The sequence below is a fragment of the Fistularia commersonii genome, chromosome 4 (assembly GCF_037954325.1).
Source record: "Fistularia commersonii isolate RoL2024-O1a breed Wild chromosome 4, RoL_Fcom_v1.0, whole genome shotgun sequence".
In the NCBI taxonomy this organism is placed as follows: Eukaryota; Metazoa; Chordata; class Actinopteri; order Syngnathiformes; family Fistulariidae; genus Fistularia; species Fistularia commersonii.
Window position 1 is genome coordinate 5,037,956 of NC_141287.1, and position 24,026 is coordinate 5,061,981.

The 24,026-nt window shown below is 41.0% G+C and overlaps 1 protein-coding gene across 1 annotated transcript in view; it reads left to right on the top strand.

The window, feature by feature from the left end:
- The window catches only part of plcl1 (phospholipase C like 1), a 109,853-nt gene that overhangs the window by 64,344 nt on the left and 21,483 nt on the right, over positions 1-24,026 (top strand). The window contains exons 2-7 of the mRNA XM_086144826.1: positions 10,709-10,783; positions 10,883-11,170; positions 12,260-12,550; positions 15,261-15,652; positions 16,398-17,514; positions 17,608-17,784. Coding sequence (XP_086000952.1) covers positions 10,709-10,783; positions 10,883-11,170; positions 12,260-12,550; positions 15,261-15,652; positions 16,398-17,514; positions 17,608-17,784 — 2,340 coding nt within the window. The remainder of the gene's footprint in view (positions 1-10,708; positions 10,784-10,882; positions 11,171-12,259; positions 12,551-15,260; positions 15,653-16,397; positions 17,515-17,607; positions 17,785-24,026) is intronic.

Consider the following 24,026-nt stretch of genomic DNA (forward strand, 5'->3'; position numbering starts at 1 on the left):
AGACTAGTGAGGCTGTGTGGTTTGGTGACAGTGGCACTGAAGAAAAGAGAAGGGGCAGAGCTGGAGGTGGCAGAGATAAAGATGTCGAGGTTCTCTTTGCGACTAATGAGGAATTCTAAACCCAACGTAAATAAAAGCAGAGTTTGCATTTTACATATATTTCTGTTGTAAATGAGAAATCCCTCGAAATCACTATTCGAAAGTAGACGCTTCTCCAGGTGTGTCTAAAACTGAAGCCCAACGGTTGTCAGAAAATGACAAAAAAGGGATTCTAATGTGTCGGTATTTGATGCTAAGGGAAGTTTCACATTTCGTCAGGCGGTTGAGGCATTGAGTGTGAGGATGTGTTGCACATGTTAGATGTTGCAGGGAAAGTGAATATATTGGTTTATCTGTGTATCCTGTATTTTATTGAGAAAAATGGGCATGTTGAGAGAAATAGCAACAGAAGGTAGGAATTTTCCCGAGTACATCATCTTGGAATAGGTGCTGAGATCCTTTTACCCTCTGGGAGGTACAAGACAGAGCATTTCAGGGAGCAATATGGTAAATAGTATTTCACAATGAGGATCATAAATCTATGTAATAATCCTTGGTGGTCAGTCCAAGGGGTCACTCATGTAACTTACTGCTATTGTCATGGGACACTTAACATGAATTAACGTCAAAGCTATGCTAGAGTAAGTGCCTTAAAACCCACAAAGTTTACATGTGGAGCTTGTAAACACTGGAACTGCTGTAAATGCTACCCTGGGTCATTTCCATAACCCCAGCTAAAATCTAATCTTAACTCCCCCCCAAATGATTCCTAGAACCATCACTGTGTAAATTCCTGAAATTATTATGCCTGAAAAAACCTAGATTGCATCTCTGCAGTCATTTATTCTTAGTGTCTAATTGGAAGAGCTTGCTCGCTATTGTTCAGGCGAGGTCTTGCTGGAAGCACTCACAGACGCACAGCCGTAGCTTATGCTGCTATTTCCATGTGTTCTTTTGTTGCCATGACAAAAACAATTACAGCTGATTTGAAGACTTTCGTCTCATGCCTCCGCCGTCAGTTAATGCCGACTACCTCATTGGTGTGCGTTAAATTTTGTGGCCTCTGCCCTCAGGTTTCACTCACAGTGATGCGATATATCAGGGGTGCATCTTTTGGTTTGGATTCGTGTGTAGCTTGGTGGAGGCCAGTAATGTATTATGGTAATCTACTGACGACACGCTGCAGGATCATTAGCAGGATCATGGCATCAGGTCATGGGATCAGATTTGCACTAGATGTATGAAACTGCCAGGTGTGGGGGAATCTGGTGTGTCACGTCAGTAATGTGTTTGTGTGTATGCGTGTGTGAATTGTGCCCAAGGCTTAGCAAGTTCAGAAACCAAATTGGTTAGTGAATGGAAATATTGAAGCACGACACTGACATAGTATGGAGTGATGACTTTGCTTGTGTGTGTGTGTGTGTGTGTGTGTGTGTTTGTTTGTGTGTGGGTGGGTGCTCGCATGTGTGAGGTTTGTCACAGTTGTAAATGAACTCCCACATGAATATTCCATTGACTCTTACAGTTCATTTAAGTTTATTGAATGTCTATCCAAGCTGTTGAAGGTTATACTGGGCTGGGCGGCAACATTCAAACTATTGAATTAACAACACTGTTATTACATTACAGTTGCAATAATGATTGCCCTGTGTTGTTGACACCCTTGGAATCTCATTACCACTCTATGGTAAACTCTTGCAAGTCCAAGTCTGCACATCAGAATATTTGATTTAGAGTTTTTGCTTCTTCACGGATATACATATTAATGCCTGCAAGTGCTAGAAAAATAAAGAGGAATTTTTAAAAGTAAGATGAAATTCTGCTGCAAAAATGGAAAAGATTTAAAAACAAAGCAAAAAAAAATTCAATACTGATGTACATTATAATAAAAGCTATGATGCTGCCAATTTGCATAAAATAAGGACTTTATAGGACTGGAACACATTTTTGCCCTAGAGGGAAAGGACATTTTGAAGGGTGTCTTATTAGTGAAAACTATTATATAGATAATCTAAAAAAAAATTCAATTTAACAGTTTTTACATTTATTTGTGTCCCAGTGATCCCAGATACAAAATGCAAAGTATAGTAGTTGGGATCTCGACAGGTTAAGTCCAGTTCAGCTCCATTTTTTTCACGAAAATGTTCCACATTCCCAGTCACAACCATCAAACACGTCCCCATCGGATGAATCCAGAAGGAAAACCAATTCTTGATTTATCCCAATGAGGCTCATCATTTCCTTCAGGCTGTTCATTATTCCCCAGCTGATATGTGTTTTTGCCAGAACCCTCTTGGATGGGATGCCACATGATGGCGTCCAAAAACTGAACCTCAACGACCTTTCAAAATGACTCCCACGGACTCAAAACAGCAGAAGTCTTTAACAACCACCCTGTTGTTGTCTCGTTGCCAGGGTCTACCCACTGCTGTAGTAGTCTGGTAATTGAATCTAGTTATAGAAACCAAGCACACTCTGTAGTATATAAATGATAAAAAATATACACAAGCTGGTAGAAAGAAAGGTTGGTAAGCACTTCTGGGTCACAGCACTAGGTTCCCTGGTTTGGTTCCGACAAGGGCCTCTTTGAGTGGAGTTTTCACATTCCAAAAATATGTAGAAGGTTAATTGGAGGCCCTAAATTGGCCAAATGTGTGAATGAGAGAGTTAATGGTTGTGTGTCGCTATATGAGGCCCTGTGACCGATAAAAGGACAATATAGCTGGATCATCTGAACAAGACAAATTACACAAACTATAATTTTAGTTTTATCATATATAGCATTGATCATATAGGAATAAGTTCATCTGTCTCATCTAACCCTTGCTGTTATTTGACACCCTCCCTCCTTCACTCAATAGAGCTGCAAACAGTAGAAATGCAAGAAATAAAAATGTGCTCAGCAGAACTTTTTGACCATCTTTCCCGACAGATCTGAGCGTTCTCCTTCAAAGAAAATCGAGAAGACTCACAAAGACGATTAACAATGAGAAGGGATTGAGGAGGCTTAGAGGAGAAAAATACAGGTTCGCCTTTATGGATGTATTTTTGAGTATTTTCTCCCATGTGTTGGCCCACATCAAAAATTCTTTTCAGCCTTTGACAAGACAGCGACCCCTGTGAAGACCCAGAGCATGAACTGCTGACAAAAGCATACAAATTGTTGCCATTTCATAGACTTCGGTTTGATAGACTTAATTTGTATCAGACAGAAAGAGGGTTTTCTTGATTCCTGACTGACATAATAAGCTCCATGTTGGCCTGGATCTTACTGCCTGCCAGACGCCTAACAGGCTTCAGAGGGTTAAGAATGTTTCCATTATAACCCACTGTCTTTGACAATAGCAGGGGCCTGTATAGCGTTTCTCTCTTTAGGTGTATTCGTGTGTCATGTGGAATAATTTATACTGTGTGAAGAGCCGGCCGATGTTACCACTTCATCTGCTGTCCAGGTTTGCTCAATACAGCAAGCCATTGTTCTGTTCTTGTTTATTCTAGCTCCTCGCTCCGCGTGCCCACTCACACCTCTAATTCAATGAGCATCTCCTTACTGTTTTTATATTTCTATTTGTACCATTGTGAAATAATTTTCTCCAGTTTGTCCTCTTCCCTTTCCATTCCCCCGAATTCTTTTTTTTTCCATCTCCACTTAAGGACATCCATTCATTCTAAACCAATCTTTTAATTTGTCTCTTTGCCTCCAGCTTTTTGGCCCATTTCACTTTACCATCTCTCCATCTGCACTGAGATTTTCCCCAGCAGCAACTCAGTGATGGAGAGAATGATCAAATTGGAGCTAAAGAGGACGATGAAGTAAAACAAACAGGAAAGAGGGAGATGGAGCTTAATGCAGGCGGTGGATTATAACTGATAGATACCCTTTTAGGCCAAAAAGAGCATTGCATCAGAGGCTTTATGGGACCGTGGTCATACTTTCCTGGATGGAGTCGTTATCGGCCACAAAGATGCCCAAATAACATCGGGAAGCAAGCACATGTATGACACACACCCATGCATTTCTGGATTAGCCCGCGACAGCCACAACATCGATGCTCCCAAATGTCCAATGTCCCACAGGGTCATTAACATATCCAGCCCCCCGCTCTGTCCACATACTGTAAATACCCACTGACCTGCTTTTGCTAAGCTTGTCCGTTCAGTCTCCTCCTGCCACTTAATAAGAAAAAAGACATTTTGTGGGACAGCTATGTTTACAAAGACAAACGTGCAGATGATCTTTATTGGAAACCTTTACCTGGCTTCCTCGGAGCATTTGAATTTGAAATCAATACACGTGAGTGTAACAAATGAGAGCGGCATCTCATAGGTGATCACCGTCGAGAGTGGGTTCATGCTGTGTGGTTTCCAAACTTTGCCTTACTTCAGTACCTTCTAGACAAAATGACCATCTTTTCTGTCAGACATTTTGACTTGGTCTCTCCGGTGGATGGAGAATAACCGTGTGATGTGTTTTTATGAGTTTCTTGCTTCAAGAACAGAAATGAGTAGCTGAGTGTACGCTAAATTGCTCTTGTAATAAGACATATGAACAACAAGTTAAACAAAGTGAACGTGATACCTGCCTCTCGAGAACTCGTCCAGATGTTTCACACGCATTATTTTCCAGGAACTCATCTTGTCTAAAAGAGGCTTGACCCTCAGCAGTTTGCTTTATTGTGGAGCGCCAGTTGAAGTTCTTTTGTTCTGCTCATGTGTAACAAAACAAGGGCTGTGTAGGAGGATGCCTTTCCTGCACAATCAAGGCTTACATTTACCGTAGTCATCAGGGCTGAGATCAGTTGAAGGTGAAGCATTCCCAGAAACCATTCACTTCTTTTTTATTCAGTATTCACTCTAACTTGTACCACAGTTCAAGCATACAGAATGCTTGATGTTTTAGTTTCTTAATTTTGCTGTGTTGGTCTCTCACAAAACAACAAAAGCAATAGGCGGCATACATCAAGGATGAGGCTCTGGATGGGGAACAAGTTTCTTCAAAAATGAGTTCAACTATTTAAATTTTTTATTAAACAAATTGATAAAATTCATGGTCATTTTACATATGTAAATAGGTATGTCCGTTTCAGGTGTTATCAAACATCACTGCCAACATATCCACTGTGGGCTTTACATTTAGGTAGTGGAGAGTTCACTCCCAAGTATTTAGTTCCATGTTGTGTTTCGTACAGGCCAGGGAGAGTTGACGTCTTAGAAAAGTTTTTGTTTATCTGTACTAATTTGGAAGTGCCACAATTTCTGTTGTCCTTTTGTTCTGTGTTCCGTTTGCTGGTCTACGCAAGCTCCTTGAAAAACATACCACATTCCGCCCAAAATAAGGACAGACTGAAGGCCCCTTTATAAACGTACTAAACACTGAGCATCAATGAACCTTCAGCTTGAATTGATTCCAATTATGTATGTAGATGTACCTCTCATTTTAAATAAACTTTTGTGGTGTCATAATAAATCAAAGCAAAGACGATCTTTAGATCCGGTTTTCCGAGCCCTCAGAGGCTATTTATGCTTCTGTAATTTTTTTTTTCACATTTTCATTTTTCTAAGGTTGTCTGCTGAATGTTGAAAAATACAACAAAAACAGAGAAATAACCAATATTTTAACAGCAAAAACCCTGCCTGTCTGTCTCCTTAAAAAAAAGGTCAAAGTGTCCGATGACTCATCCTGCAGTCAGGGGTGTCAACTAATTCTACATTCAGCTATAGAGATCTCATGTTTTAATGTGCCTCCCTTGTGACCATAAATACCACCAGTATATGGCACTACAGGCCCAATAGACTGCTGTTAGTTAAGCATTGATACTGTTCACTGCAGATTATAAATAAAAGATAAGTACATAAAATTCTGTTTGCAATGACCACATTACATTGGTTGGTGGTTTTGACCAACCAATGGCCTCCTGGTTCTGTCCTGGCCCCCCTCCCCAAATTTGGGTGCCAGCACCCCTCTTCCTGGCCTACCAGCCAGGCCTATCCTCCAGTTTTGTTTTGATTTTGCTGCCACTTCCCATTCTGGCCTCCAGTTTCTGTCCGGGCCCCCCCTTCGAGTTTCAGGTTGCCAGTGCACAGCATTCCCCCTGGTACAGACTCCCCGCCAGCACTCCCGCCTGACCTCCTGGCCCCTCCTCCAGCTCACCTATTGTTCAGCAGCTCAATGGGGTGCGGTGTCGGAACCTGGAGAACACATGTGGCCCCTGCAATCAACTGCCGGCTGGTCAAGTCAGTAAGACTTTGACCCTGGTCTGATTCCGACAAGGGGACCTTTCTGTGTGGAGTTTGTCTGTGTCTGCGTCTTCCTCCGGTTTTCTCCAAAAGTTCAAAAACATGCAGGTTAATTGGAAAAAAATCGCCCTGAATGAGTGACTGAATGGTTGACTGTTGACCAGTCCAGGGTGTACCCTGCCTCTGATGGATCCTGTCAGTGCTTACCCAGTGTAATGTCAAAGTTGTTGGATGGCAGTAGTTTTAATTTGCTTAAAAATCAATAAGATCCTCTATTCACATGTGCATAAATGTTCCCTGAAACACCGGACTACCAGGCCCTCTAAGGTCATATTGGTTGTCCCTGAGCCTCCACTGCATTGGACAGCCAGATATTACTTGTTTCCAGTGTAATGGGTCAGGAAGCAGAGCTGCGAGGATTTACACTAGCTGTGGCTATCCTGACACTGTCTCGCTATATTACCACTGAACCTTAAACACTTGCAGCACATTCAGCCCAAACACAAAGACACAATGTCTGGTTTTCTATTGCAGGAACACAAAGTTAGCACTTTGTTGTCTGTGGGAACTGCGTTGTTATGGCCCCTTGTACGGGAAAGCGCTAGCTTTGTGTATTTGCCCTCTTGTTAGCAACATGTTTTCACAAAGATCGATTCTGATTCATTTTAATCCTTGAGTTTTCTGCCTCATAAAAATCCCAACAGCTGCTGCGGAGTCAGGCACTGAGTCAAATCCATCGGAGCTCAGGTTGCCGCTGATGTCTTTGGCTTCATTATTGATGACAATGTCAGGTTACTCGTATGTGGGTCTGTTGCTTGACACGGCTCTTCACGGGATCTAAAGATCCAATCTCACAAACAACGATTTTGTTTTGATTAAACATCTCCTTCATGATTAGACTGAGCTGGAATGTTAAGCCTTTAGTTTAGCTATCTTTTTTAGCAAGAGAAAAAAATTGTTCAGATTGAATAAAGTACTGGATATATGAAAAACAAAAGTTAGGCTCACACACCGGATCAGGAATGACTCTATCAGAGGAACAGCACATGTTAGATGTCAGAGAAGCTAGACTGAGATGGTTCGGTCATGTACAAAGGAGGGATAGTGAATATATTGGTAGACGGATGCTGGAATTGGAGCTGCTAGGCAGGAGGCCTGGAGGAAGACCAAAGAGATGATTTATGGACATAGTGAGAGAGGATATGAAGTTAGTTGATATGAGAGAGGAGGATACAGAGAAAAGAGTTAGATGGAGAAGGTTGATTTGCTGTGGCAACCCCTGAAGGGAAAAGCCGAAAGGAGAGGAAGCTGTTTAACACACTGGGTCCCAGTTAGTTCAGGATTCATTCATAAATAAGGTCAATGTGCTCTAAGTCTACTGTCATGGTTGGATGCGGAGCAGGAAACACAGATGTCCAGAAATCTGGACCCTTTTTAGCACATATGGGCTCAATATGTGTGCGATTGGTGGCAGATTTTCAGGGATGCTAGATCTTCTTTGTGCTCCAGAATCCAATTATTTGAAGGTGGGGGGCAAAGGGCTGAACATGAATGCATAGAAAGGAATAGAATTGCAAGGGTGGTGGTGTCTGATGGAGGGAGGTAAAGAAAAAAAATATTGGAAACATTTTAAATGAATAGATAAATAAGAATAGTAAAAAAAAAGAAAAAGAAAAGAAGGTACACAATAGTAACAGCAATTAATTTTCATCTCAGTACTGTGATGGCCCTCAAGCATAAATGAGAAGTATGACCCAGGACATAATTTTCATCTGTAAATAGCAAAACTACAAAAACACAACAAAAATGCAACATAACAAAGCACTATAATCAATCAAAATTCACTGCATAGAATAATAATCACAGAAAATCACATTGAGAAATAACACATACACAGCAGCATATAAAAGTCTACTTTTACATTTTTTGTTTGCTATAATATTTGCCATTGCAATTACTATTTTGTAATCATACATCAAACAAGTAACAAAATGAAATTTACTGTTATGACATGCTAGTTGCAGTTTTGATTTGTGGATTTTTGTATTTCCTTGTTGTCCTTTTGTTTTGGCCCTCAAGGTAAAAAGAAAGAGGAAAAAAAACAGTTGGCTGAAGGTATCTCTATTATGTAGGTGTTTCTTTATTACCACATTTTTTTGTCATTATCTATTTTTTCCTCTGCATTCCAGCTCATTGAGCTCTGAAGTCTCTGCTAGTGTTGAGGTATAAAGCAGCCTTGGCTGGAAGCGCTGCCTTTGTCCATCATTTTAGCTCAGCTTCACAAGCTGTGGGGCTGCTGGATACCGTGGGTTGATGGGGCTGCTCTGAGCCGATGTTGCCAGCTCTTTTAAAAGCACAAAAAAATTATGTCTGTCATTTCTTTTCTCAGGCCGGAATTTCTCAATGAGAGGCCATTATGATGGCCTCCTGTGAGACTTTACAGCAGATGAAAGTTATCTTAACAGTGGGATTTACTTCAAATAACACAAAGATGAAGAAAAATTACAACTGCACTGTAATGATGGACCTTTTGACAAGTATCGTTGTTTTAATCTCATATTTCGACTCGTAAAAGCTTAATATGCTTCATGTCTGTATCTTTGTTACCATCACCAGGACGCAACATAAATGTTCTCCGTTCATTGACTGCATTACCTGGGATTCACCTTTGTTTTACTTAAAAATAGGTAGAAATATAAGAACAAACTCCACAGATACATGATTGATGCCCGTTTCCACTCTTGGCTATAGTAATGGATGCTATCCAAATAGAAAATAAGGAGGGCAGGCCAGATTAAGATTATAGAAAAGGACATAAAACAAACTAAATACATAACAAAAACAGGGGCAACTTGGACTTAATGAGCCAACAGTTAGTCTGCTGAGAATTGGTTGACTTTGTGCGTTAATTTCCACTGATTAATCCATAAATGCAAATTCAGAACCGATTCCAGTCATTGTTCGAGAACATTGACAGTGGAGAAACATATCTTTCCTGCTGTTAGACCAACAAAAATTGACTGCGCCCTAATAGATGACAGGGTGAGAGCGTGGGAATTAAAAGGACCACCTGATAACATGACTGTTATCAGGGCAAAAGGGCAAAAACGTCCCTTCAGAAATTGACGTCATCACGTAATTTTGTAAAATAAAGCTTCCAGATTAGATAGCCCTTAAAGTGCACAAATATGAGATAATGGGATTGGGTTTTTATATTTTCATTTTTTTTTATACTGGAGGTATGATGAGCGGACTGAATTTATGGTAAAATGTTTGAGCAAATCGTATCTGATACCATCTCACACCAAGATATGACCCTGTTTTAGTGCAGTTAATCCCAATAAAAGATGTTTATTTGTTGTCTTCTCCTCACCCCAGCATCTATGAGAGGTGCCTCAGTGGATGGTTGTAAAACATCCAGAATGTGTGATGGGGTTATTCTCTCTGTTAGCACCAGCAAGTGAATCTTGCTCAGATTCCTACAAGGCAACCGGCACCACCATTTCTCACAGGTGTAATCCGCCTTTGTCTTCCTGGTAATAAAAATTGATGTCAGTTGTTATCTGTATGTCACATGACCTTGACTCATATTCATCCATCATGCTGTGGTCTTGCCTTGAGAACGTCACCCCTTGGTCCCTGTCTGTTGCAAGAAAATAAATATGGTGTATATATAGTTCTTAATTATGGTTGAAATCAATATGTGGCCAATTCTTTTGATTTTATTTTAGAATTATCAAGGCAAATGATAACTCTAAGGGATAGATAATTGAAGTGAAAATAATTTGTTTCCACATCTTATTTCCAAACTTGCAGTTCTGGGTTCACAGTGTTCAAACTTTGCTTAGTAAATGTTTTTAATAGGTACATATCTCTGTTCCTCAACTTCCTGCGAACGCTTCCATCCCAATTTGGAAAAACTTGCCTTTAAGCTAACTCACCTGCCTAAATAAGGATGCTTTGACGAGAGGGAAGGCTGAGAGTAAACACAAGAGGTTTGGTCTAAATTTAGAAAAGGGAAGTAGAGTGATAGAAACCTGAGTGACAAGAAAAGTGTTGAAACTAACCAACTAGCTGACTGTTTTATTTCTGCACAAACTACGTTTTTGAGTAACTTCACATAGAAATGAAACATAATCAGTCATACTGAAAAAAAATTGTATTTGTAAAATTAGTTTATAGCTGTTTTATAACACCGTAGCCTCCTTCAACTGATAAATGCTACTAAGTCATTTTTAACAACGTGATCCGCACAGGTATAGTTCACAAGATAAATCTATCCTTCATTACCATGATATCTTACAAAAACAACTCATGCTCATTTCATTATTTTTGAGTATGGGGTCATACCAAGCTTTTACCCTGACCTCCCTGCAGCGATTAGTCTGTTTCACATCTCATTTTGACCTTCCAGTTATCTTTCTTTTCTCAGGATCCCTCAGTGCAGAAGGTGGGTGGAGGGAGAAAAAAGACAGTGTCTTTTAGCAGCATGCCCTCAGAGAAGAAGGTAAAGTACTATTTTTTTACTTACTCTTTAAATATTGAGGAAATAAAGACAAAATAAAAACAGCTCAGAGAAAGGGTTGATTCAAATTTTGTTCTTCAGGTCAGCTCTGCAGCAGACTGCCTGGCCTTCATGCAAGGTGGGTGTGAGCTGAAGAAAATTCGGCCTAACTCCAGAGTTTACTGTCGATTCTACACGCTTGAATCTGATCTGAGCTGCTTAAGATGGGAACCGTCTAAGAAGGATGGGGATCGGGCCCGGCTTGATGTCTCCAGCATCCGTGAGGTCCGCACAGGGAAGAGCACCGAAACATTCCTTCACAATGGCCCGCTTTTCGAACACCTGGCCGAAGAGGCTGCTTTCTCCATCATACATGGAGATGACTACCAGGTAAGGAGGGTCTGAGTAGTTGTCACTAGATAGAAAATACTCTGAATCCACACTTATTCTGCAAGGCCAGACATTGCCAAACAGACTCCACCCAGTTACTGTCATAACATTTCAGCCTCAGGCGGTGTTATGTAAGTAGCCAGTGTCCATCATGCAACAAATGTGGAGATTTCGGTCACTTAAATACCTTGAAATTCCCCAATGTTTACCAATTTCCAGCATTTTTTGTCTTTCCAAAGACCAGCTTTCCATCTGCATGTTTAACATAATTGCTTATTTCCTGATACTCTGTGGTCATTTTCATTTACAACTATTATCATTATGATGTACAAATCCCCCTTAACCCAAAATTAGGCCATTAGATCATTTTAAAAATGTGGCTGTTGTTAAAGCAGCAACATTGGTGGACCCATAATTAATGTTGTTCATTAAAGCAGCTCCTAAGAAACATTGTGAAAAGAACTTATATGCCTCCTTATGTAGGTGACCTGTGGTAATGTTACATTTATAAAAGTCAGTTATAAATAGCATTTACAAGTATATTAAACATTTGCATCACTCTTCACTGCAGCAAAGGGACACCATGTAGTTGTGCACGTCCCATAAGACAGTCAATCTTTGAAAGACTAATTATTGTGTACAAAATACGACAATCAAGATGGAGTCAGATAGTAACCGCATAAGGTTGGGTGAAATGTGATGAAGGTTACAATAACAATAATCTTATGCCAATTTTGAGATTCTTTAGGACCCTTTTTAATACATAGCCATTTCACTTATGGGAGAATATGAAGATTATAAAAAAAAGGGAGGGAGCTTCTGCTAGTTTGGAAAAATTGCCTATGAGAAATAATAGGCCCATAACAAACAGACACAGCAGTTTGAAGATTAAAAGTTTGGGAAAATGTATTTCAGTAATTATGATTGCAGTTAAGTAACAGCTTGTTTCAACATTAATTTTGCGACTTGCGGTTTTGTCAGTTATATATTGAAAATGAACTGCAAAGACCCCTGAGGGTTATTTTCGGGATTGCCCGACTAGCATGCCTCCTACCCCATTCAATGACTTACCTGTTTGTCTCCCAACAGTCCCTGGACTTGGTTGCCTTGTCAGCAGATGTGGCCAACATTTGGGTGACAGGCCTTCGTTATCTGCTCGCCCACCCCTCTGTTATCGGGGGTGCCGGCGGAGGCAGTGGTGGCGGGGGTCTGGTGGAAGGGGGCGGTGTGTCAGTGGAGGGCAGCCTGGGAAGCAAGATGAGGAGTGAGTGGTTGACGGGAGAGTTTGCCAAGGTGGATGAAGATGGATATGGCATTGTGTCAGAGGACGTTGCAGTCGCCACCATCTGTAAACTGTGCCCTGGTATCAAGGAAGCCAAGGTGAGGGGAGATAAGGCACATGTATGTACATGTTTGTTTAAATGGACATATACTGTATATGTACATATATGAACACATATACATTCACATATTTCTATATACAGTAGAGTATATTTATATATGCAGTATATATACATGGACATACACACACACACACACACACATACATACATTCATACATATGTGTGTATATATATATATATATATGGTTGTGAAAGGGTCATTTCATATATATGTATGTATGTATATATAAACTTTACATGGACTGTATACTGAATATAAATAGCATATTTATTAAGCCTGGCATGTCAAGTTTAATCTTCTGCTTCATTGACCATTGGGATTCTTGCACACCCCCACCAACCTGCGCATAACTTGTCTCTTTCCTAATTTTACTCTTCATCCATGCACTCGAGTATCAGTCCTCCAAGCTCTACAGAAGGCTGACATTAGACTAAAGCTGTGTTTACAATATGTGTTTTAGAATGTTCTTAATTACCTGATATCGGAAGAAAGAATAACTGGGAAAGTGCAGGCAATCTAATAAGGAATGGCTATCTCATTTAAAATCTCTTTGAAAGGAAACCGAGATGGCACACAGCCTTAAGCAACAAAAAGTGAGCTGGTGTCCACAGTGTCTGTTTATTATGAATGAATTTAGCTCATGACTATATTTTTTGAAAGTACCACAGTACCCTGACACTTTTGCTACCTGTTCTTTGCATTTATTTATTTTTTCTCCTCAATTCCGATTTGATTTAAAACTTATTTCTAATCTTGGACGAATAGAAATAGTCCTTCACCTAATTACACAATTGCAGAATTACACAAATGTGTTGTGTGTTCAGTCAAATAAATGAATTAATCCTTTGACTTAATGAAAGATTTGTCAGTATGAGAAACAAACAATGTCACTTATTTTTATACACCTAAAATTGCTTCATAAATGAACAGTGGAAATACATTTATTATACCCCTGGTGTGTTTATAACAGAGGTATTAGATTCTGTAAAGACATTTGTTTGTGTAAGGAAACACAATTAAGGCATTATTTGTTTTGTATTTTTTTTGAAGAATAGAGAAATGCATCGGTGGAGCATGCAATAAAGAAACACAGTGTTGCTCCATATTTGAATATGATGATTTTTTCCAGTGGATACACAAAAAAGGACTTCATTGCCAGAACGTCACAAATGCAAAATCCAAGGATCACACTGTGTCATAATTTTTCCACCCTGTAGCCTTTCACCAAATTACAAAAACCACCTGCGCCTCCCTACCCTTCTCTTCTTTTGAGCTTATGGTTTGGTTCGGAAACTCTTTGGCGCAAATCTCTCTTGTGCAGGTCCTTCTCGAAAATAAAACTTTTGTAACAGACCAGCCAGAACCACTTGGGAAGACAAAAGTGCATGTAATGTGAATCATATTTTAAGGGCATGAGCCAAAAAACACACGCACATACAAGGTATCACATATTTGAAGATGATGCAGCTGATGCTGCTGCTCACTTTAAAGACTAAACTCATTCTATGACTTAGTAAAAGGGTTGCCTATATCTTTTTTAAATTGAGACGACCAGAGTGCTGACAATAAGTTGAGGTTTGAAATATATAAAGCAGAGGACAGAAATACTCTTGTCAACATCTAAAGTATAAACAGCTCATAATCTCAAGTGAGATTATGTTTAATATCTTGTTGAACAAAGAAACAGAGACCATTCAAGTGAGAACCAGTAATATGTTTTACTGTAATAATAACAATACTCATTTTTAAAATGATGAATGGTTTTACATATTTTTTACACATCTGTGTAATATATTAAGAAGGTGTGTGCTTTTTTGCACAGCCATACTCCATATTTTTTGTAAAATTTGTTCGTATGGTAGCAGGAAAAATACTGTGCTGTTGACCTGAGGGCGAGCTGTATAAGTGTAAGAGAGCTCCAATCATGCACCTGAATGCAGCACAATGGAACCTGCATGCATGTGGATTCGCAGACGAATGTAAACACATTTGCACTTAAAAGCAAGCACTTCACTTTAGAGTGAATGCAAGGTAGGGGCTGTATAGTTGTATGAACAAAACTAAAATTGCACTCAAGATACAGCAAAGACCCATATGCTAGAATAATGTCTCTAACAGAACTTCTCCATTCGCCTCAATCAAAGGCACACTGTCAGAATAGATTTTTTTTTCCCCATTTTTTAATACTTAAATTTTTGATGCATTAGACTTATTACACACACACAAATGAAAACACACTTCTATTGAGCACAATTCTATGCTCTCCTTGTTTCCAGGGTAATGGAAACAAGGAGAGCATAGAAAACTATTGCTTCAGACAGGAGAGATGATGCAGACAACCTGCAAGAACCCAGACACATATTAGCATGATAATGTCAGAGAGGCATGGGACAAGCCCAGAAGAAAACAATAGAGGAAAGCAGCAGGCTGAAAGAAATAGATGAAAGAGAGGAGAAGATGGAGAATGACTAAGAATATTGTTGCTGCACTGTGCAGTATGTGGGTCACTTCAATATCCTCACAGAAACAAGATAACCAAAGTTTAATCAAATTTTGCAAGCTTCATTTAATGAATGAACCATAATGTTTTCCAACTAATTATCTTTCATCTCACACTCATTAAATTATGTCTCTCTTTGTTCCTGACTCTCTTAGCCCTCCTTTCAACATTGCTTTGCCTCCGCAGGTACGCCTGCGTTTCAAGGAAATCGAGCGAAGCAAGGAGAAGCTGACTTCCCATGTGACACGTGAGGAGTTCCAGGAGGCCTACTGTGAGCTCTGCACTCGGCCTGACGTCTACTTCTTACTGGTGCAGCTGTCCAAAGATCGGGAGTGTCTGGACCCTCAGGACCTCCGCCTCTTCTTGGAGACGGAGCAGGGGTTGTCTCTGGCCTCGACCGAGGGCTGCTGGGAGCTCCTGAGGCGTTACGAGCCCTCGGCTCAAGGCAGAGAGAGGGGGCTGCTGGGTCTGGATGGGTTCGCCCGCTACCTGCAGTCTCCTGAGTGCCAGCTGCTTGACCCCGAGCACCTGGGCGTTTGTCAGGACATGAACATGCCGCTGTGCCACTACTACATCAGGTGCATCAGTCGTTCTAGTGAACCCCCACCCCTCCCACCTCACGCTGCTTATGCTTTTGTAGCTTATCAAATATAGCCATGCGCACAATGTCCCTTAGAGCTTCGGAATTCCAAGCAATCGCATTTATAATGTTGATTAAGAAAGTAAACATAGCTGTAAAACTGCCACGAAAATGTGAAATCAATCTTTAGGTTTCAAAACATTATTAAAGAAACGTTGTTTTCTCTGGTTTTGTCTCTATGGGCTTTTTTCTTCAGCAAGATTGAAGAGTTCCTAAATTAGAGTCTAAGGCATTTACAACTACGTTTGTTTTTATAGGTTGTGTTATTGCTTAATGTGGCTTGTATCTAATGATGAATGTTTCTTTTTCAATTTACTTTAAAGTCAGACAGCCTGATGTAATTCGATATTTAGGAACTGCACATTTGAATTTAAAGTTGAATGGTTTCTGGGATAATAGTAACAGTTGTCATCTGTCTGGTATTTCCATCGTGGTGGGATCCTGCAGAATACTTATTTGATGAAGTATGCAATCCGTTCATTGATAGGAACCCAGCTGCTCTCTGTCAGACCCCACCAACCACCCAAGCACCATCTGCCATAGAACTGACTATGTGGTTGGAAAGGGATTTCATTTGGGTGCTTTTTAGGAAAATTGTTTAAAATCACTGTCAGGAAAATAGGTACTAATTTTTTTTTCTGTATTTGAATTGCATTTTATCTGTCATATCATTTTTTTCTCAGCACTTCGTACCGGTCTTACCTCCTGGATGACCAGGTCCATGGTAGAGCTGACATCGGGGGACTGATCAAGGCCCTGCAGTCTGGCTGCCGGTGTCTGGAGCTTGGAGTAACTGATGGTCTGGAGGGGGAGCCTCTACTTGGAGTCGACTACGGTCCAGATATCTCTTGCCACCATCACCACCACCATCACCACCATACACCCGTCACTATCCGCTCCGCTCTGGAGGTGGTGAATAAGTATGCCTTCTTGACCTCTCAGTATCCCCTCTTGCTGTACTTGTGCCACCGTTGCTCCCCTGGCCAGCAGCGCACTATGGCACAACACCTGAAGAAGGTGCTTGGTTCCCGTCTGTACACTCCAGAGGCCCTACCAGTCAGCTTGGGAGGACGAGCTACAACCTTACCCTCTCCTGAACAGCTCAAGGGACGTATTCTTATTGTGGGTAAAAAGCTTCCTTCTGAACACGAAGATTCCGATGGGGAGGTATCAGAAGAGGAAGAGGAAATTGGAGGAGGGGGGCCTTTGGCAGGACGTAGAATGACCATTCCTGGTGAAGAGGAGCTGGGTGTGGTCTTAGTGGTTCCTCCACCCTCTCAACCCAGGAAACTGCGCCTCCACAAAGAACTGTCAGACCTTGTGGCCATTGCTCGAACAGGTAGCCGCAGCTTCTATGCCCAGAGAGCCAGTTACAAACAGGCTCAGCAACAGTCACCTCCCAGCAGTCCCTCTTCCCCACCAACACCCACACCACCTGAGCCACCTTACTGGACACTGTGCTCCCTGGGTGAGGGAGAGGCTGGACGGCTTACCAGTGAAAGCCCAGAGGACCTTGTAATGTTCACCAAGCGCACCCTAACTCGGGTGCGGCCAAGCTCGGTGCGTTTGGACTCCAGTAACCCCAACCCACAAGGATACTGGAAAGGGGGGGTTCAGCTTGTGGCCTTAAACCAGCAGACCCCTGGTGCCATGCTGGACCTGCACAGAGGTCGCTACTCTCAGAATGGAGGCTGTGGTTACGTTCTCCGACCTGCTGTAATGAGGGATGAGGTGTCATACTTCAGCGCCCACACGCAGGGTTGTGTGCCAGGAGTGCCACCTCACACTCTTCGCATTAAGGTACTTTTATTGGATTCGATATTGGTACTTTTGTCAGATTGGAAAACTATAGGGGGAAATAGAAGGGGATCTGATTTGTGTTCTACTGTGCAGGTCATCAGTGCCCATAACCTTCCCAAGCCCCAAGGATCTGGGGCGAAAGGAGAAGTCATTGACCCCTATGTGGTTTTGGAGCTACATGGTGTTCCAGCTGACTGTGCTGAACAGCGCACACGGACCGCTGCCCAGAACCAGGACGACCCACTATTTGACGAGACCTTTGAGTTTCAGGTAAGCTGTTAATAAACCCACGTACATCAGGTGGTGGTGAGGAGAAAAATGGTGGTTGGACTCACAACAGCCCATTTTTTGTTCTAAGGTCTCAAACATATGGTTGTTCAAAATTGCATTCCTTTGCTTAAGTGGAGCAAATTCTAAAAAACAATGTGCATGAATTAAGATGAAAAAAGTTATCAGAATAAGACGTATTCCTGGCCAATCATAATAGTGCAGCTGTATTAAGCTATATATTTTCAAGTTTACATAATCATTTAATAAAAAAATGCGATTAGAACATGTTTCCTTTTTCATAATTGCAAAGCTCCTCCTCATGCTAATCCTGTTTGGTAGAAAGTATTATTTACAGCCTTGACGGTGTTCTGTAAACCATTTTAGACCTTGATAAATCATCCAATATGCTGAAAAAGGAATTCCTACTGTCAGTGCTCTTTTGCTGCACTTGGTACCACTTTGTAAAAGGGACTCAAGGTGGAGGGTCTGATATTTTCTCCTTTTGCTTTCATATGACAATATATTTACTGTATGACATAGAAGCACGCGGGGAGTTGGTAGGTTATGTTTACATTAAGCTCTCCCATGAATACGCTTAGCTCAGAGAGAATTCATTGCATTTCCGGAGATGTGACAATGGCGTTGCTGATTTGGCTCTTCCATCCATCTCTGACAGACTCCTGTATCAGCGCAGTTAAGTGAGAATGACAGGCTGTCACAGCTGATATGCTATGTTTCCTGTCACTGCTGTATACAGTGCGGCGTACGTATACATGTTGCTGTTTGGCCCTCACAAACACTGATGGATGAGTTTGAAACCCATTATTAAAGTGATGGCAAAGTCTGACTGTGTGACCATTTGCTTCACACAACTGAATCTCTGAAACTCAATTTCTTGACTAAAGGTGAGAGTGAAAATAAAATTACAATATGAGCAATTTAATAGTCTGAATTTGTCTCAAGTGTTTTTTTGTTTTTTTCTGCGTCTGATAGGAAATGGTTTTATTTTGCGAATTATTTTCCTACGCTGTTGTTATTCATCCCCTGATATGTCATTATAATTTTTGGTGGGAATTTCAACATACCTTAGCAAACAATCTGTATGATACTGCAGAATGTAGTCCCAGAAGAGCTGTGACAGGAATCACCATATCGGGGATGATTTGCCTCACAGATGACGTCATTGTCAAGCAATAAAATCTTGATGAATTGCATCATTTTGATGTAGTACATACACTATTTCATTCTTTTTATTTATATCTTTAGTATGTCTGCTTTTGACAAATCAGAAGATACTTATACTCAAAAATGAATGTTGATGTTTCACAGCCGCCATCAGATTGAATGAGGGTGTGTGTGAGTGTGAGTGTGAGTGTGTGTGTGTGTGTGTGTGTGTGTGTGTGTGTGTGTGTGTGTGTATGTGCATGCATGTGTGCACGTGTGTGTGTGTGAATGGGTAGGCGTATTTGCCCGTTTTGTTTTTTGCATGACTATGTGTGCACATGCATGTTTGATTCACTCTGCTGGAGACATCAGTAGATATGAAAAAAATAGTTTCTTGCAAGATTAACTGTAGCTAATTTGCTCACACATGAAGCATTTCACATCATGATTTAAACTAGAGATTTTGTTAATAAATACAGTTGCAGGTTTAACATTAAGCTGTTTTTGTCAATCTTTGGTTCACTGATTGATTCAGCCTTTGGCTTCTGGTGTATGTTTGTCTATCAATTTTGTCTAGTAAATGAAGACCACCAAAACGTTTTACAAATGATGAGTTTTGCTTAACTAAAGGCTTTGCATGTATTATTGATTGACAAGTAAACTGAAGTAAATGCCAATAAGGACAAATATATATGGAGAATATTTTCACCTTAAATTACAAAAGACAAACAGAACAAGCTCCATGTAGAGTGACAGTTAAATTTTGCACTGATATAGGAATTTCAATATTGTCTTAAAAAAGGAAAGTGCACCAAGCTGACTGCTGTGCGGTCATAAGCTGGGTGGAGTTCTTTCACCTAATTAGCGGAAATTGGCTCGACCAACCACCAGGCAGTGCCCGAACTCCACTGGTGTCACAAGTTCCAACAAGAAAAAAGCACTAATACACCTGGTAGAGGGGGACAAAAGTGGGGCTTTCTTGCTGTGGCTCCTGAGAAAGAAAGAAGCATGGGATGAAGAGGGATCCTTAGGCTGCCTGCAGTGGGTGGCAGGGAGATTGTTCTGCTCCATCACAAAAGGATGGAAACATGGGAGAAGTGTGGCATCTGGTCCAGCATGCTGGGCACCTGGAAGCACTTGTGTGCTTGAAGTGAGGAATGTATGGCTGGTGGACTCACCTGTGCTTGCATCTATGACCCTATCTAACCTACCATTTTTGATCCTTAGAAAAATAACCTGTTTAAGTTCAATTTGTATTTTTCATTTTCAAATGTGAAATACGATTCATCAACACCGAATATTTCATGCTGATTATTTCTGAGTTGCAGGTGGTGGTTATAAACCCAGCTCTGAAAAGCGTTAGACTATTTGGTAAAATGATGTCAAATCCCTACTGGAGCATTCTTTTTTCTTAACCTCTTCTTTCTTTTTACACGTCAGGAAAAGTAATCAGCAGTCATGTGTTGACATGCATTAGTTACCAATTAATTTTTATGGACATAACTACATATTCCTTGCCTGATTGTTTCCACAAAGTGACACATCCACAGTCACACAATGAGAGTGCTCTACTGCAGCAGTTGACAGAAAGAAAAAAAAAAAACACTCGATAAACTCGCCTGGTGCGAGTGGATGAAAAAACACAACAAATGTGTGTAGTGATGATGATGGTAAACATTTTGCACAACACCTTTTATTTTGTATTATATTTACAAAAAGTAGATGGTTGTGCATTTTCCATCCTGTAATGTAGAAGCCGGAGCCTGTGTCCATATATCCAATCTGTGGTCTGGCGCTTATTTTGTTCCATTCACCTGCTTGGGTCTCACTTTCATGAACTTTATGAGACACTAGAGGCACTGGAATTGGACTAGCACGGCGTGAAAGTCTCAGTACCACCATCTTAGAACAGTCCCAAGATGTGAATCTTTTTTGCATCAAACCTTGTTGCGGAGGTAGTAGTGGTTCAGAGAAGGGGGAGATAGTCTGGTGTTCTGGGTTTTGACCCAATAAATAGCAAGGGGTTTGGGGTGGGGTTCCGAGCTTCATTGAGCTTCATGCCTTACAGGTGGCACACACAGACTGAGCTGAGATCAACAATATATATTATTCAAACTTAACCCAGTCATTTATTTCTATTTCTCCCCTATGCTGACAAATATGAAATTCTGCTTGTTGGCTATGTTAGTTTTCCCAGATTTCAAACAGCTGTACAAACCTGCCAGGGCACAAATTCTACTAGCTACCTCTAATGAAGAGCGATGACTGCCCACCAGCTCAATACTTCCATATCTGGTCAGCAGGCTGCAATCACACACAATTTCAACAACTCTGGGCTTCAGTCCTGGTCCAGATTTTTCTAGGCTGATGCCCGAAAGAACTTACAAAGCTCTATTTAGTAATAAAATGATCTAATTTACTTTGTTTGACTGCTAAAAGATCCCAGTTTGAAACACGAATAAACGGCAATTATTGGGGGTCCGTAAACCACAGGGATGCAAACACTGGAGGGTTATGGCCTTATAAGGATTCTTCTTTAATTCCTGTTCATTTAACAAGAGTTGCTCATTTCTGATTTGACACAGATTATGAGTTCTGTCAATAGTTCCCATATGGTAAATGCTGAGACTTGACTTCGTCCCCGGAACCAGGGACCCCACATAAGAACCACAAGTTTGTGTGCACACACTAGATTGTTTGGGATTTCTGTGTGTTTTGACTTGAGAAATCAAGATTCACCATGCCATAGTCAGTCACAGCAATATCTGCCCTGAGCACAGAGAGCTGTTCTGTTTTACGTTTTCAGCTTCTACCTCTATTTTTTTTTATCTAAATGTTGAATCCAGCAGCTATATGAGTGCAAGGATTCTCAATATCATAAAGGACATTGCCTCCAAGAAGAATAAGCATGTGAGCCACCTTCATGTGAGGACAGGACTGTTGTAGCGGAGAATGATACACTTAAGTCAATGAACCACTGATTTTGAAAACTAAAGGGAAGGATTGTGATCATCATGTGACGAGTTTTTGGTTCACTGAAAACACAGTTTCATATCTTTCAAAGCTTGGGATGAGGTTATAACTGGTAAATGACAATGTTTGTGGTTGGTCATGTGAATTTCAACAGGAACTGAATACCTTTTTGTTTGTAGAGGATTGTAAGTTTTCATACTTAGATTCTGTTTTCTTTCAACTTTTAGGCAAATGTGAAAAAACAAACACAAAATTCGGTTTTATGTGAATGCTTTTTGAATTATTCACCAGGGAATTAGCGTCTTCATTATCTTCTTCTCCTTTTGGCTTTTCCCTTCAGGGGTCGCCACAGTGAATCAACCATCTCACTCTAACCCTATTCTCTGTATCCTCCTCTTTCACACCTACTACCTTCATTACATCTCTCACAACTTCCATTAATCTTCTCTTCGGTCTTCCTTGAGACCTCCTGCCTGGCAGCTCCAATTCCAGCATCCATCTACCAACATATTCACTATCCCTCCTCTCCATCTCAGTCTGGCTTCTCTGACCGTCTCTCCAAAACATCTAACATGGTCTGTTCCTCTGATAGACTAATTCCTCATCCTATCCATCCCGGTCACTCTCAAAGAGCTCTACCTCCTGTCTTTTCGTCACTGTAACTGTATATATCTGACCATACAACATCGCTGATCTCACCACTGTCCTGAACACCTTTCCTTTCATTGTGGCTGATAGTCTTCTATCGCATTGTACTCCATAGTACCACTTTTCTCTACCCATTCCAACGTGCTTGAACCAGTCTTTTCACCTCTTTTCCGCACTCTCCGCTGCTCTGGACTGTTGACCCCCGTACCTGAAATCCTCCAACTTCTTTATCTCCACTCATTGCAGCCTCCCCACTCCACCCAGGTTCCTCTTATTAACCTTTATTCCTCTCCTTTCTAGTACATACCTCCACCTTTATAGATTTTCCTCAACCTGTTCCCTGCTCTCACTACAGATCACAATGTCATCTGCAAACATCATGGTCCGTGGCGATTCATGTCTAACCTCATCTGTCAGCCTGTCCATCACCACTGCAAACAAGAGGGGGCTCAGAGCTGATCCCTGATGGAGTCCTGCCTCCTCCTTGAAGTTCTCTGTTACCCCTACAGCACACCGCACCACCACCTCACAACTAGCATACATGTCCTGCACCAGTCTAACATACTTCTCTGCCACTCCAGATATCCTTATACAATACCTGAGTTCTTCTCTTGGCACCCTGTCATTTGCTTTTTCTCTGGCTACAAAAACACAGTGCAGCTCCCTCTGTCCTTCTCTGTACTTTTCTATTAGCATCCTCAAAGCAGATATTGCATCTCTAGTACTCTTTCTAGGCATCAAGTCATACTGCTGTTCACAAATGCTGACTTCTGCTCCCAGTCTAGTTTTCACTATTCTATCCCATAACTTCATTGTATGGCTCATCAACTTTATCCCTCTATAGTTGCCGCAATTCTGCACATCCCTCTTATTCTTAAAAATGAGCACCATCATACTTTGTCTCCATTCTTCAGGCATCTTCTCACTCTCTAAGATCCTGTTGTAGTAATCTAGTCAGAAACTACCGCAGCCTCTCCTAGACACTTCCACACCTCCACAAGTATATCATCAGGTCCAATTGCCTTTCCACTCTTCATCCTCTTCAGTGCCTTCCTCACTTCACTTTTACCAATCTCTGCTACTTTGTGATCTATAAAAGTCACCTCTTCTACCCTATCCTATGCTGTCTCACTACGCTCTCCCCTACTTTGCAGTCGCAGAACTTTTTCAGGTTACCTCATCTATACAAGATTTAGTCTACCTGCTTACCCCACCGCCGCTCTTTTAAGTTACCCTATGTTCCTGTCTTTTCTGGAAAAAAGTGTTCACTACAGCCATTTACATCCGTTTTGCAAAGTCTACCTCTGCGTTCCTATCCTGTATACTAAATCTACCCATCTCCTCTTCATCAATATTGGCTGCACTAACATGCCCATTGAAGTCTGTACCAATAACCACGATCTCATGTCTGGGGATATTCTGCATCACTTCACCTAGCTCATTTCTGAACTTCTCCT